The sequence below is a fragment of the Magnusiomyces paraingens genome (genome assembly GCF_902498895.1).
Source record: "Magnusiomyces paraingens strain CBS 517.90 genome assembly, contig: contig2, whole genome shotgun sequence".
In the NCBI taxonomy this organism is placed as follows: domain Eukaryota; kingdom Fungi; phylum Ascomycota; class Dipodascomycetes; order Dipodascales; family Dipodascaceae; genus Magnusiomyces; species Magnusiomyces paraingens.
Window position 1 is genome coordinate 4,956,614 of NW_022474068.1, and position 14,297 is coordinate 4,970,910.

General features: G+C 36.4%; 8 protein-coding genes across 8 annotated transcripts; 4 read left to right on the forward strand and 4 right to left on the reverse strand.

Annotated features, from left to right (window-relative positions):
* Positions 1-396: 396 nt before the first annotated feature.
* Positions 397-3,216, reverse strand: SAPINGB_P003298 (uncharacterized protein; the record flags this gene model as incomplete). Its single annotated transcript, XM_031998016.1, has 1 exon — positions 397-3,216. One exon carries the CDS (start codon positions 3,214-3,216, stop codon positions 397-399), a length of 2,820 nt encoding a protein of 939 aa, XP_031853907.1.
* A 409-nt stretch (positions 3,217-3,625) lies between these two features.
* On the forward strand, positions 3,626-4,942 carry SAPINGB_P003299 (uncharacterized protein; the record flags this gene model as incomplete). The annotated part of the gene is made up of 2 exons (XM_031998017.1): positions 3,626-3,644; positions 3,735-4,942. The coding sequence occupies 2 exons, from the start codon at positions 3,626-3,628 to the stop codon at positions 4,940-4,942; spliced, it is 1,227 nt and encodes a 408-aa protein (XP_031853908.1).
* Positions 4,943-5,113: 171 nt separating this feature from the next.
* On the reverse strand, positions 5,114-6,574 carry SAPINGB_P003300 (uncharacterized protein; the record flags this gene model as incomplete). The annotated part of the gene is made up of 1 exon (XM_031998018.1): positions 5,114-6,574. One exon carries the CDS (start codon positions 6,572-6,574, stop codon positions 5,114-5,116), a length of 1,461 nt encoding a protein of 486 aa, XP_031853909.1.
* A 657-nt stretch (positions 6,575-7,231) lies between these two features.
* On the forward strand, positions 7,232-7,708 carry SAPINGB_P003301 (uncharacterized protein; the record flags this gene model as incomplete). Its single annotated transcript, XM_031998019.1, has 1 exon — positions 7,232-7,708. One exon carries the CDS (start codon positions 7,232-7,234, stop codon positions 7,706-7,708), a length of 477 nt encoding a protein of 158 aa, XP_031853910.1.
* Positions 7,709-7,874: 166 nt separating this feature from the next.
* SAPINGB_P003302 (uncharacterized protein) lies at positions 7,875-8,706 on the reverse strand (the record flags this gene model as incomplete). The annotated part of the gene is made up of 2 exons (XM_031998020.1): positions 7,875-8,560; positions 8,676-8,706. The coding sequence occupies 2 exons, from the start codon at positions 8,704-8,706 to the stop codon at positions 7,875-7,877; spliced, it is 717 nt and encodes a 238-aa protein (XP_031853911.1).
* A 1,322-nt stretch (positions 8,707-10,028) lies between these two features.
* On the reverse strand, positions 10,029-10,886 carry SAPINGB_P003303 (uncharacterized protein; the record flags this gene model as incomplete). Its single annotated transcript, XM_031998021.1, has 1 exon — positions 10,029-10,886. One exon carries the CDS (start codon positions 10,884-10,886, stop codon positions 10,029-10,031), a length of 858 nt encoding a protein of 285 aa, XP_031853912.1.
* A 659-nt stretch (positions 10,887-11,545) lies between these two features.
* SAPINGB_P003304 (uncharacterized protein) lies at positions 11,546-12,678 on the forward strand (the record flags this gene model as incomplete). The annotated part of the gene is made up of 2 exons (XM_031998022.1): positions 11,546-11,681; positions 11,741-12,678. 2 exons carry the CDS (start codon positions 11,546-11,548, stop codon positions 12,676-12,678), a joined length of 1,074 nt encoding a protein of 357 aa, XP_031853913.1.
* A 369-nt stretch (positions 12,679-13,047) lies between these two features.
* Positions 13,048-13,734, forward strand: SAPINGB_P003305 (uncharacterized protein; the record flags this gene model as incomplete). The annotated part of the gene is made up of 1 exon (XM_031998023.1): positions 13,048-13,734. One exon carries the CDS (start codon positions 13,048-13,050, stop codon positions 13,732-13,734), a length of 687 nt encoding a protein of 228 aa, XP_031853914.1.
* Positions 13,735-14,297: the final 563 nt, after the last annotated feature.

Genomic DNA, 14,297 nt, shown 5'->3' on the forward strand with positions numbered 1-14,297 from the left:
TCTACGACTCGAAAACAGAATGGATTGGAAGAATCTGTTACAAATTTTTGTAATTCATTCTAAGTAATAATTTTTAAAATAAAAATATTACTGTTTTAAGCCGTATTATTTTTTTAGGAAAGTGCAAAAAAACAGTTTTTTTTTATGAAAGCTGGTTTTCGGGAACTAACAAATTGCTTTCTAAATAACCACTAATCCATTATTAGAAGTCTTACAATTTTAAGTTGAGATATTCTAGAAATTACACCAAAATAGATAAAAAAAAAACTTCATTATTAGACAAATTTTCTATAAATCATCAGTTGAAGTGGTGTCGATTAAACATATTTCGGTGTTCATAATTGTTTTATTAAATACGCAATAAATTTTGTTATTTATGGGGAATTTTATTCACACTTAGTTCTCTCCATCACTCAGATTATCACTCCAGTCATCATTATTATTATAATCCGGACGGGGTGGGGAAGATGGTAGAGTCATCCCTTTTCGCTGAGGCGCGTCTAAAATAATTTGATCCAGCTCATTTAAATTTGGAATGGAAGATCTTAAAGGTTGTTGCTCTTTTAGTTGAATCTTGTCGAGATCTCCAGGTTTTGATGTAATTCCATCTTCTTTTCCCAATAAGTTTGACATACATTCATGTGTGTGTATTTTCTCATTTTCCCTGTTTAAAATCTCAGAACCCTGATTATTGTTTTTTTCGTGTAAAAGAGGAATTTCAAAAAAAGGCACTAAGTCGAGCTTGTTATTACTTTGCGTGTGGTGAAAGTCTGTTCCAATACCAATTTCACGAGCAAGTTCTTCAAAGTTAACATCTTGGTGAAAATTTAAAGGTTGATCAAGAGCTGACTCAGAGTACAAAGTCCGTTTGTCCAATTCAGACGATTCCACAAGACTTGGTAAAGGAGATGTCTTTCGCATAAACTTTTTATTTCCTGGTGAAGAAAATAGTTGTGTGATCCAGCTTGAAGGTGAAAGATTTGGCGAAGTCAGTCCTGCTGCTTGTAGCAATTTAATCGGGGTAGTAACTCTAGATCCTTCACCAGAATTAGTATAGCATTTTGGTGTTGTAGGATATTCAGAGAGTTGCTCAAGAGGTAATGAAGAGCCAGCTCCTATTTTTACCTCATCCCCTTTATTCTCTGGGGTTCTTTCCTCTTGTTCAATAGATTTTGAATCAGAAGATTCATCCCCCTTTGGTGATGATGTCTCCTTTTCGACCTGAGAAGGTTCCTTGTTATTATTTGATCGCTTTGTATATTTTCTTTTAGCGCGCTTAGGTTGTGCATCGGTTGGATCCGAGGGCGATGTATTAGAAGAAACGTCTGAAGAAATAACGTCAGGCTTTTTCATACGTCGGTTAAGAGGTTTTGGAGGTGCCTTGCCAATATTTTTAATATTTTTGGGGGCAATGCTAATGAATCGAGCATCGTTACCAGTAGTTTTTGAATCCAAATCTTCCAAAGAATCATTAATGGTTTTTTTGGTAGTGCAAACTTTGCCAGAATCCTTATTTGATTCCTTATAATCTTCAATCATAGAGTTGTTGCTTCCTTCTCTATTATTTAAGGCCTCGATGGTATTTCTCGATTTTTTCTTTCTTTCTGAATTAGCTGCTAACATTTCTGCAATATTTGTACTGATTACTGCTCGTTCTGCTGGTTCGTTCCCCTCTGTTGTAGCTGAATTTGAGGTCAATCTAATAGCAGTTTTTTTTATGGGTTTCTTGGGCTTCTGGTTTGATGAACTGATTAAAGAATTCGAAGTAGCTGATATGGATGAACTTGAAGCCGGTGTCAAAAGAACAGAGTTATGAGCTGGCTCTGTTTCACCATGGTGATTATTCTCTTTTTCTTTGCCCCATCGGCCCATTGGACGCATTGACCCCTTATTTTGAAGCCAAATTCCACAAGGATTGCATAAATGAAACTCTTTTTCAACACCGTTTATGGTACTACCAATGCGACGCCAAGCTGTTGTTTCAAGCTGTCCACAATTTTCGCAGTACTTTAGTTCTGGAATTTCTTTTACATTTAATCTGCGTTGGGTTTTTCGTTTTGCAGATTGCGTAGAAGATTTTCCAGTTATATTCAATTGGTTATTGGAACTCGTTGAATCGCTAAACGGAGATTGTGAAATTAAATTAGGGGTATAAGGTTCATCTACTAAGCGTGATTGCTCCGATGTAGAAGAGATAGCTGAATAGGTAGGTTTTGAAAATGACATTTGAGAGGCTGGAGATGAATTGCAAACACTGATATCTGTTTCTAAATAATTAGAAGACATGATCGGGGATGTAGCAGGCTCACTAAAATACAAAGTACTAGAAGGGCCCAATGAGTTAAGGAGGTTTAACGTCATGTCAGAATCACCTGTACTTTTAGCTTGTGGTGATGGTGATTCAGATCTTTGTCTCTTAACCAAACGTTCATCTGGACCAAGATTTTTGTTTGTTGGTATAGAATTTTTCTGGTAATTGGATATAATGGGCTTTTTAGGACATTTATTAAGGAGACGATTGGTTATTGGATCATCTCGTGAAATGAGTGACTTTGCCGAAGATAAATATCTCTCCAATAAATTATGTTGAGTAACCAAATTCATCCAAGATGGATGATCAAAGTTTTTAGGAAGAATTTTTCCTAGTGTTCTGTAAAGATTGATGGAAGTTATGTACTGCTCTTGAGTAAAATTTTCAACCTGAACAAATTTTAGTCTTACCTCTAAGGTTTCACGTCCAGTTCCTGAAAACAACGACAAAATGTTTGTACATATTCGACCCACAGCCAGTCTAGAAGAAGGAATTTCTATTTCATCTGAAGAAGATACAGCTGGAGCTCTATTTCGAGCCATTAGTTGTTCTTTAACAGAAGAAAATAAAGGTTGAGTCTGTGTCTGTTTTTCTGATGTCATAAGGTATATCCATGAAAACATCCCATGACCTACTAAAGGTAGTTCAGCTTCTGAGTAATCAGTAGAGTAAACAGCATAATCACAAAATTTTAAATTAGAAATTATTTCGGGCGATGATTCAGAAATGGATTGTAAACATAGAGCTATATCAATTATTCCTAAAGGGTGTTGATCACGCGTATAAACAACTTTGACGTCTTGAGGTGTTGGCGATCGCGAAATGAATGTTGTTAATCCATTGTCGAGTGTATAAAGAATTTTAACCGGAATAGCACGATTGGTAGGCTGTTGTTGAATATCCATTGCTTAAAGTATCGATATCATTAAATAAATATTTAAGTATATACATATATGTTTATAAAGAAAAAAAAGTAAGAAAGTGAAAGGAATAGTTTTATGCTAAAAAAATTAATTAAAACGTCTCTCTAGAAACATTGAATATTTTTTGTAAGAAAAGTAAATAAACAAAAAAAAAAAGTAAACAAACACCAACCGCGTCAACGCGTAGACAACCGCATAGAACCTGTTTCGTAAGCGACCTCTATTAATACTAAAAATAGAATTGCTTATACAAACCTAAACCCTGAAAAAAAGTTTCAAGTGTTTTGGTTTTTATGTTAAGATTTTTCTCTGATAACATTACATCTGTCGATTTCATGGTCATTTTAACTGTCAAGATATTCCGAACGCTTTTAAGTCTGAACTTTTAAATATGATTTTTTTCAACGCATGTAAGTTGAACAGCCATGCTGTCTCAGCTTTGAAGTTATTCCTATTTGCGGTTTATATTTTCTGTCTAATTCTGCCCACGGTTGCTCAAGATAGCGGTACATCAACCAAGGGCAATACTATAAGCTCCGCAAACACACAAACTTCACAAGATACAACCTCGGCCACGAACTCCGTTCAAACGACCACTGCTCCGTCAACTACAGTCAAAGATACTACTAAAGATACTAAAACCTCAAATTCGGCTACTAGTTCTGCTTCAAGCTCTGCCCAAGAAAGCGGAGTTTCATCTACTTTAGCAGTAACTGGAAGCCTGGTATCTTCAAAAAATTCAGAATCTTCAAACACCGGGAGTACACATATTTCTGCGACAACTACCTCAGCTTCAGCCATTGTTATCACAGCAAGTAATACGATTTCTTCTGATACTGGTACAAAACCCACACTTAGCGCTGTTCAGATTACTGCTGTTAATACTTTAAATTCAGGTAGTGCTAGTGGTCTTCCTGGTCTTAGCACAGCTTTGCCTACACTTTCATCAACGGGAGCAACAATCCCAACTGTAACTGTTCCCTCTAATGCCAATAATCCTTTTATGAAGCAGTCATCTCTTCCTGAAGGAACAGTTTTCATTGCTGTTGGCTCTATTCTTCTTGGTATTGCGCTGGCCGTAATTGGATGGAACATTGCAATGTTTATTATTGCCAGAAATTCAAAGTATATTGACTACACACCTGCTGGTGGGTTTGGAACTAAGGGACCTGGTGATTCCAAGACAGCTTTTTCAGGTGACCATTCTAAAACCCTAGAAGGATCAGAGGTTGGGACCTCTGGCGTGACTGGTGGAGCGGCTGCTAGAGTTATGTCTCAAGTGGGCTTTGGTGGTGGAAACGATAACGCGGAACGAACAAGATCAATGTATAATTCCGGCTTGTTTTTCTCTCCCACTGCAGAAGTTATGAATAATGCTCAGCATCAGGGTGCTGTTTTACCAGGATCAACACCAGGTGCTGCTGATTCTTTAACTTCAACTGTCAATTCTGCAGCAGGTGTTGGCGTTAGTCCCTCTACATTGGGTGCTGCTGCTGCTGCAAGTGCTGGCGCTACTAGAACATCGGTTTATATGCCATCGGGATACTATGCCCCAGCAACTTCTGCGGGAATTACTGGGAATACAACAATGTCAATTTACAGTACCGCAGGAACTAATACTAACAATCGAAATACGATAGGGCCTACAAGAGAATCTGTAAGAGCTCCTAGTGCATATTTAGATGACTTCCTAGGACAAGATAGCTAAGTTATTTTATTTTATTTTATTTTATTTTACTTTACTTTACTTTCTTTAAGCAGTGATTGGTATTGTTAAATTATATTTATTTTTTTTAACTTAATATCTATTTTATTACAATGTAGATTGATCTTTGAAACGAAAAGTAAATGAAATAAAGAATGCTATGTTAATTATTGTTTAGCGATCAACCTCACCGAAAACAAGATCCATTGTACCAATAATGGCAACAGCATCAGGCAAAAAGTGGCCCCTTGCAATTTGATCAAAAGCACCAAGATGGGCAAAACCTGGAGCACGAATCTTACATCTGTATGGTCTTTCTGTACCGTCAGAAACAACATAGACACCCATTTCACCCTTGGGTGCTTCTATCGCAGTGTAAGTTTCACCTGCAGGGACACAGTAACCTTTCGTAAAAAGTAAGAAATGGTGAATCAAAGCTTCCATATCCTCTTTCATCAAATTGCGAGGAGGAGGGTTGATCTTGTAGTCTTCAACTTTAACAGGACCAGCAGGCATTTGATTAATACATTGTTCGATAATGCGTAAAGATTGACGGAATTCAGCCATTCTAATTAAGTAGCGATCATAGCAATCACCATTTATACCAACAGCAACATCAAAATCAACTAAATCATATGCGTCGTATGGTTGTGACTTGCGAATATCCCAAGGAACACCGGAACCTCTAAGCATAACACCAGAAAGAGAGTAGTTGAGAGCATCCTCGGCAGAAATGATGCCAATGTCCTTAGTTCGGAATTTCCAAATACGATTGTCTGTCAGAAGTTCCTCGGTTTCATCAAGTCTATCACCAAATTGAGTAGCCCACATATAAATATCATCTAAAAGACCAGCAGGAAGATCCTGAGAAACACCACCAGGGCGAACATAAGCCGCATGAAGACGAGCACCAGAAACACGTTCATAGAACTCCATAAGCTTCTCACGTTCTTCAAAACCCCACAAGAAAGGGGTGAGAGCACCCACATCCATGGCGTGTGACAGAATAGACATTAAATGATTGAGAATACGAGTGATTTCGCCAAAAAGTGTGCGAATATATTTAGCACGAATAGGAACTTCAATGTTAAGAAGTTTTTCAACAGCAAGTGAAAATACTTGTTCATTGGTCATCATTGAAACATAATCAAGACGGTCAAAATAAGGAAGAGCTTGCATATAAGTCTTGTATTCAATCAACTTCTCAGTACCTCTGTGGAGTAGACCAATATGAGGGTCAGATCGTAAAATTTCTTCACCGTTAAGCTCAAGAATCAGTCGTAACACACCGTGCGCGGCAGGATGCTGAGGGCCAAAATTAATTGTAAAATGGCGAATCTTAGTATTGGCTTTGTGGGCGTCCAGAACGTCATCATTGTAGGTTGAAAGATCTTCAACAAAAGTAGTCCTGCCAAATTCTTCAGTATGACGAATAGGGCCAATGGGTGATCCCATATTAGCCACATTTTCAGCAGCATCTTTTGTGTTGTGACCATGGGAATAAGACTGTGCTATGCTGGAAGACGAAAAAGATCGTGTGAGAAGTTGTGAAGGTTGTCGATGAAATAGCGATGGTTTAGGTGAAGCAAACAATCGCTTCGATGCCATGCGGCAAGTAACTGAGGATCTAAGCATTAGATGTTATCGAGAAATAAAAACAGAAGTGTTGAAGCTACTAAAAAAAAATGATGCTCGACTACTGTTAAGAGCAAAAATATTGCGAAAGAGAACTTTGTAGTATGTCCCCAGGAGTGGTGGGAGAGGGAAAAATTAAATGGATAGCTATAACACACTGAAAAGAACTCCAAAATCAACTATTGAAAAAACAAAACATTTATTGGCTGAAATTAAGTAGATAAAAAAAAGCTGCCCTTTGCTGGTTAAAAAAAATATTTAAGGGTTGGGGTTTTATGACATTACCAGTAATAAACTATTGAAAAAGTATGATTGGCTGGATTAAAAAAAAAACATCTCGTAATAAGCATTACAAGCACATGTTACAAATTGCAAATGACTAAGGAATATTTTGAAAATTATGCAACCTATATTTATAACCTATGTCATATGGCCCGACTACCGTAAGACTTTCGTCGGTAATGGTTTGCCACTAAAACACGTTCCCCGGTTCCCGGCCCAGATTGTTTTTTTAAGTATTAAAATTTTTTTTTTTCTTTTTTAGAAAATATAAATAGCTAAAATTCCCAAAACATTTTTTTTAATTTTTAATTTTTAATTTTGATTTAAATCTCTATCCAATAACTATAAAAACCAATCACTACAAACACATTTAAAATGGCTAGATCTCGCGGAAGAGCTCCCCCCCCAAGACCTGTCACTCAGACTCGACAGGCCTCCACTGTTGCTGCTCCCAGAACTGTCGCAGCTCCTCCTCCCCCTCCTACTCATGCCCCATCGGCACATCCTCCTCAACCAACAGCCGTTGCGGCACCTCAACAGCCTGGTCTCTTTGCCCAAATGGCTACCACAGCAGCTGGTGTTGCTGTTGGTTCTGCCGTTGGACATACCATTGGCGCTGGTCTTACAGGTCTGTTTTCAGGATCTTCAAGTTCTTCTCCTGCTGAGGTTCAGCAGGCTCCTGTTGCTGCAGCTGCCCCTGCCACCACTTCTCAAGAGCCTGCCTCAAGAGCTTGTGAAGTTGATGCCAGAAATTTCACTCGCTGCTTAGATGAAAATAATGGAAATATGCAGATCTGCGACTGGTATCTCCAACAACTTAAGGCTTGTCAACAAGCTGCTGGCCAGGTTTGATCATCTATGTATATAAGATTATAATTTTTTTTTTTAAATTTAGGCATAACTGTTACGCATATTGGACAGGAACTAAAAAAATTTAGTTTGAAAAGGAATTTTTAAAAAATTATAAAACAACAACAAAAGAAAACAACAGAAATTAGGAAGAGTAAAATTTATTTGATCACATAACAGAGCACCCCGATTTTTCTTCTTCTTCATGAGCACCTTTGGGCTTTGCACTAAGAGCACATCGTGCAGCTTCTGTGAATGCCTCGTTCACACCTCTATTTTTTTTCGCCGAACATTCCAAATACCGTAAGGCGCCAATCTTTTTCGCCACTTCAAGGCCCTCTTCATAAGTTATAAGTTTTTTTGGTGGGGGTTTTGCTTTATTCAAATTTCCTGTACTACTCTTTCCTGAACCATCATTTGTGACATTTTCCCCTGAATTATCAGCATTATTAGATATTTTTGCCTGGGTATTTGAACCAGTACCCTGTGTTGAAGAATTGCTACCAGTTGAATCTTCTAAAGATCGTAAGTCGCACTTCAAGGCCACTAGAACAAGTTTTACACCTTCACAGTGATCCACAATTTCAGAAACCCACTTGGTTTGAACATTTTCTAAAGAATCCCGCGAGTCTACACTGAAGCATAACATAATTGTATGAGTATCTGAATAAGATAGCGAACGTAAGCGATCAAACTCTTCCTGACCTGCAGTATCCCATAACGATAATTGCATGGCCTGGCCATCAACAAAAATATCATGAACATAATTTTCAAAGACTGTGGGTTCATATACTTGGGGAAAGTAGCCCCGTGTGAACACGTTTAACAATGAAGTTTTTCCACATGCACCATCCCCTAAAATCACTATTTTTCGTTGTACTATTCAATAAAAAATATCTAGGTTAATAAAGATGTGAAATACTATAGAAAACATAGAAAAATATAGAAAAAAACGTTGAGATATACACACCTGGTTTCGCGGTTCCTCCACAAACTGGCATTGTAACAAAAATAGTAAGCTTTAAAAATTAAAGATATGACTAGGTGGGTATCTTTTCAGTTTTTCGTAATTTTTCCTTTTTGTCGTCGTATTACTAGTTATCTTCACTCTAAAGATGATAATCTAAAGAAATTAATATTGCTCCAAAGGACACACAAACCAGGAGAAAAAGCAAATAGTAATGGCGAAAAACAAGAAACAAGAATGAAGAGCAGAGAGACTAAATGAAGTAAAAAAAGTAACAAAAATAAAAATAAAAAACAAAAAGAACCAAACGACGCAGAATGTAACAAATTATTGTTACCAATAATTGTAACAAATATTGTAGTTTATGTATTCATGAAGGCTCTAATTAACACTTTCTTAAACTTATGTGGGAGCTCAACTGGATTCAAAATTGTTTATTTTCCATCGTAAACCCTATCAATGCCAATTTTTTCGCCAATTCCATTTATAAAAAGGAATCGAATTTCTGAAAAGTTTCTTGTATTATCATTTTTTGAAAAACTTAAAGATAAACAGAATTTTTTGAAACGAGAGTATAGTTCATTATCTTCTTCAGATAAGACTTCTCATTATGATGTTCTTGGATTAAGCACAGATGCCAGCACGGTTGAGATAAAACGGAAATATTATGAATTAGCTAAATTATATCACCCAGATACCAATCGGAACAGACCCCCAGATTATCGTCGGGTTTCTGAAAAGAAATATTCTAGAATTAAAGAAGCATATGAAGTATTGGGAGATAAGCAAAAAAGGGCTTCATTTGATATGGAACTTAGCAAATGTCATGAAGCTTCCACACCTTCTAATCGGAGTCCAAAGTACTCAGGTTATAAAGGATCAACAAATTATAGCTCATTTTCAACGCATAAACGAACAAGATCTCATACGTATCACTATTACAATAAGCACCATGAATACTCACAAGCAAAAAAGGAAGTCAAGGATACTGACTCAATGAAAGCCGGTTATAAGACGGGATCCAATTATGACGTTCCACACTTTGATTTTGACAAGCATTATCAACAACAAAGGTCCTATGAAATACATAGAAAAAAACAACAAATGAAAGCCAGTCAAAGAAACAGTACACCTAAACCAGCACATTTTAATGCTCATCATTCTGACCATGATTTTATTTACAGCGAATTTGATCATGGTTACAATTATAATCCATACAAAGTTCCTCCCAAACCAATAGTAAGATTGACACCAATCGGAATTATGGCAATGCTGGGAGGTTTTGCATCAATTTCATATTTTGTTATTAAAACCATATTTTAGTGACTTTATAAATTAGGATATAAAATTATATAATTAGGCCTCAACAGTAAGGGAGAGACCAAGCTTATGAGCAGACTCATTCAACTTTTGGGTGTCAAAGGAGACACCAAGACCAAGCTTGACACCAGGTCTGAGAACTTGAGAATAAGCAAGAGAAGCAATAGAAGCAGAGTTAATCTTAGCCTTGACAAAAGCAGAGCTATCAAGCTGGTGCTTGGTACCAACCTCAAGAGCAACACCCTTAGCAGCATTAGCCGAATCATAGACTGCCTTGGCACCAACCTCAGTCAAGGGGCTGATCTTGTGGTAGTATGAACCAGAGAAAACAGAAAGGTTAGAAGTGGCAGTAATAGCAGCAGTGTAGGAAGGAGCACCGTAGCCAAGTGCAACAGAGTACTTGGTCACTGCACCAGAAGAGATGTCATAACCAAACTCAGAGCCGACAAGAAAGCCGCTTTGACCAAAAGCAACGTCACCAGTGAAAATGGGACCCTTAAGAAGATCGAAAAAGGCGCGACCGTAGAAGTTGGGCTGTGAAAAGTGAAAGTTAACCTTGGCACTAGTAGTGTTTTTGGCAGGAGCATAAGATGTAAGAAGTTCTGCCTTGAAACCAGGAGCAATGGCATTGCTCAATTCAATCTTAGTGTCAAGAACATTGGCTGTGGACCAACCTTGAGTGAGAGTAAGACCAGTAGGCTTGTCAGAAAACTTTCCTTCAAGAGAACCAGAAATAGCAGTGTTAGCCTGATTAGCTTTGCCCTTAACAGTAAAAGCAACGCCGTTAGGAGCCTTAGACTTGACCTCAATGGCTGCAGGGGCGAGGTGAAAGTAGTCTCTAGAAAGAAGGTCGTTAGGGGCCTTGCCAATGTCGGAGAAAGCGGGAACAGACATTTTAATTAAGTTTTATTTTTGATAGTTAATGATAGAGAAAAAAAAAGTGAATAATAAATAACTAAGTTTCAGAAGTTATAGAAAAAGGATTGAAAAATTGGAAAAACGGGATGGTCTGGAAATTTATATGTTTTTAATGAAAACAATTCAGTGTTATGATTGGCTGTAAACGGCCATGTGGTGAGCAGCTAATCTCCACTTATTAAAAGTCATGTGATATTCAATATACATGCATATGCAATTGTTGAGCTATAACGTATTATTCCAGAAGTATTTCAAAAGATTTTATGAAACATAATATCGTGGTTCGGTTCAGGTTCAGTTTTGAGTTCAGTCAGTGAGTATTATTTTTCTTAAAATTTAGCAGCCCAATACTCTAGACACATTTTAAAAAATACAAAAAAATACAAAAGATAAAAAATAATATATGATAATTTGATATTTAATTCTAAACCTTGAATCTAGTTTAGTATTTGCTCAAGGTTTAGCTAGAGTATCTATAGTACTAATACTGATTTGGAATAACAAAACCAAAAAAAAAAATAGACAAAACGAGGGAAAAAAAGGGGGAGGAGGGAAAAATTCTATCTCACTAAATAACATTTTGTCTTCACTACTAACAAAAAAAAAATAAGGTCAAGACAAACCCTATTTTATAAATGTATTCTGTTCAAACAAGCTTTCCCAAAGACTCCTCTATAAGTTGTCTTCATGAAAATAGCAACGGCCTCACATATCATTTAGAAGTAGTTCAAAATCCCACCAGAGCTCGAGCAACAGGATGGGGTTCGAAAGGTAAAATCTCAACGTTTTTTTATACATTTAACTTGAACTCTAACAACTTAAATTTTTAGCTGATGCAAGACGACCCGTCGATCCACCTCCTGTCTTAAAGTTTGAAATTAGGGATTCAGACGGCAAGCGAATAACACATGAATCTCGGAGTATGTTTATAGTACACACATCTTTACTTTCAGTAGATGGTTATATTCCTTCAAATGACACAAATGAAGGATTCCCAACGCCTTCGCGACTCGCAGGCACAACAATAACCTCTTTAACTCATGTTCGTAACCCACTTCCAGGAAAGTTCCTCTTTATATTTAACGACTTATCAATTCGACAAGAGGGTCAATATAAACTTAAGTTTCGGATGTACGAGGTTTTGTCGGATCAGGGAATAGTTAGATTTAGAACAGAAACGATATCATCTGTAATCACCGCTTATTCACCAAAGAACTTCCCTGGATTAGCAACTTCTAGTGACCTTATAAAAGAGATTGCTCAGCAAGGTCATAAAGTTCGTGTTAGAAAAGAATCAACTCTTAACAGACGTCGAAAGAGAAGTGCATTTGAGATTCCGCAGTCGTTGCCGGTCACTGATTCTAACTTTAATATCGTCAACTCAAGTAATAAATCAAGAGACCCGAGCTTTCCAGAATCTAATGTTGACATAGGTATACTACATGCTGACTCTAGAATCAATCATGACAAATACTCTAAAAGCCCTTCATCTATCTCACCTGAGTTAGGGCATAAAACTTTATCGGAATCTCCCATTTTCAACAAGGACACTCAAAACTACCTAACCCTTGGAAACCAAACCAATTCCCCAATAAGTTTTCAAGATACTGCTCAATGTTCTTCAGGGAGTTTAATAGGTTCTGGCTCGGAATCACCTTTAATTATTTCGAAACACTTTGCTCCAGTATCAGCTACCCAAATTCAGAGTGAAGTAACCATGATGAAATTAATACCTATTAGAGATGAATGGCAAGAAATGACTGGATAATATGATATTACATGTGCTTACAAAAAACGCTATTAAGCTAATGTCTTGTTTTTTTTATCTTATCTCACAAATTTATTTATTCATTTGTTATTTCTATTTAACAAATTTTATTCTCATTTTTTCATGTTCATTTTCATTTATTCTTAAATTATTGTAGACTTTTCATTTCTTTTTTCAAATTTATTCCAAAAACTGAGAGTAAAATTTTAAACTGCGTTTAGTAGAATTTATTTTACTTTTAATCACATTGGTTTAACAGTTTTTTTTTTGAGTTACCCTATTTAACAAGCAATTATATCATGTGATATTTTTTTTCTTTAAGATCGCCAAAAAAAAAACTTCACAAGATACAAACTTTTCCAAATCAAAATGGAAGCACCTACAGTACCAGCTTGGAAAAGGCTTGGGTTAAGAGTAAAAGAAACGATAGAAAATGACCCATTATCCATAGATAGTCATTATACTGCGTCAAAACCAAAGGATACTTCTTTAAGTAAACGAAAAACTGATGAGCTAAATACCTCAAGTGAAGCACCTGATGAACTCCAAAAAAAACCCCCAAAGAGACCAAAAATTCCTAAATCAGAACGAAAACCTCCACCCGAATCTGATCAACTTGTTTATTTAAAGTCATATTCATTAAATAAAAAGGAGTGGAAATTTTCTAAGTCAAAACAGAATTGGATTCTTAGACATATATACAATCAGACTGTCATCCCTGAAACTTATAGTGAATATCTAATTAACTATTTGGTTGGTATTCAGGGAGGTGTTACGAAAAGAATTGTGGAAGATGCCAAACGCATAATTGAAGAATGGAATAATTTTATGACCGAAGAAGATAAGGTTGAAAAAAACGAAATCCAATCGGATTTAGAAAAAAATGACTCGAAGGAAATTGAAGACACCAAAAAAAAAGAAACGAAATCAGAGTCCTTAAATTATGCACCTCCTACGGAAGCCAGTGCTCGCATTGCACAAAAAATAATATTAAAACTAGATGGAAATCATATTTCACTAGCTTTAATTGATAAGAGCAGTGAACAAGAACAGTAAATTGTTTATTGTTAACAATAATAGTTGATTTAGCTTAAGATATATAAAGTAATTATAATCATTCAATCTAATGCTCTTCCTTTTGAATCTTTCCACCAGAAATGAAACGGGGATGTCTAGGATCATTGATGAATTCGGCAGCTTTAAAAATGTTAATTAACTACTATATAACACATTGATAAATGAAAACATACAGTTCATAGAGGCCTTAGCACCAAGACTGACGAGGTAAGTGACAACAATAGCTAAACAAGGACATTAGATAATTGTTCAAATAATATAAGATAATTTCATACCGCCAGCGAAAAAGGGCCAAAGAGGCTTGAGAACAGGGGTAGGGTATTTCTTGAAACTGCTGAAAAGAGCCATTTTGATGTGAATTGAGTGAGTGGGGTAGAGTTTGGAAAGGATAGATGAGCGACAGAGGCAAAGAAGAGTAAGAAGATATATCATTAATTTTTTGTTTTTCCTATTTTTGTTTTTCTTTTTAAGGAGACAATTGGCCACTTCCTAGCTATTGTATCAACCAATTAAAACAAGCTAAGCAATTACCCGGCTTTATA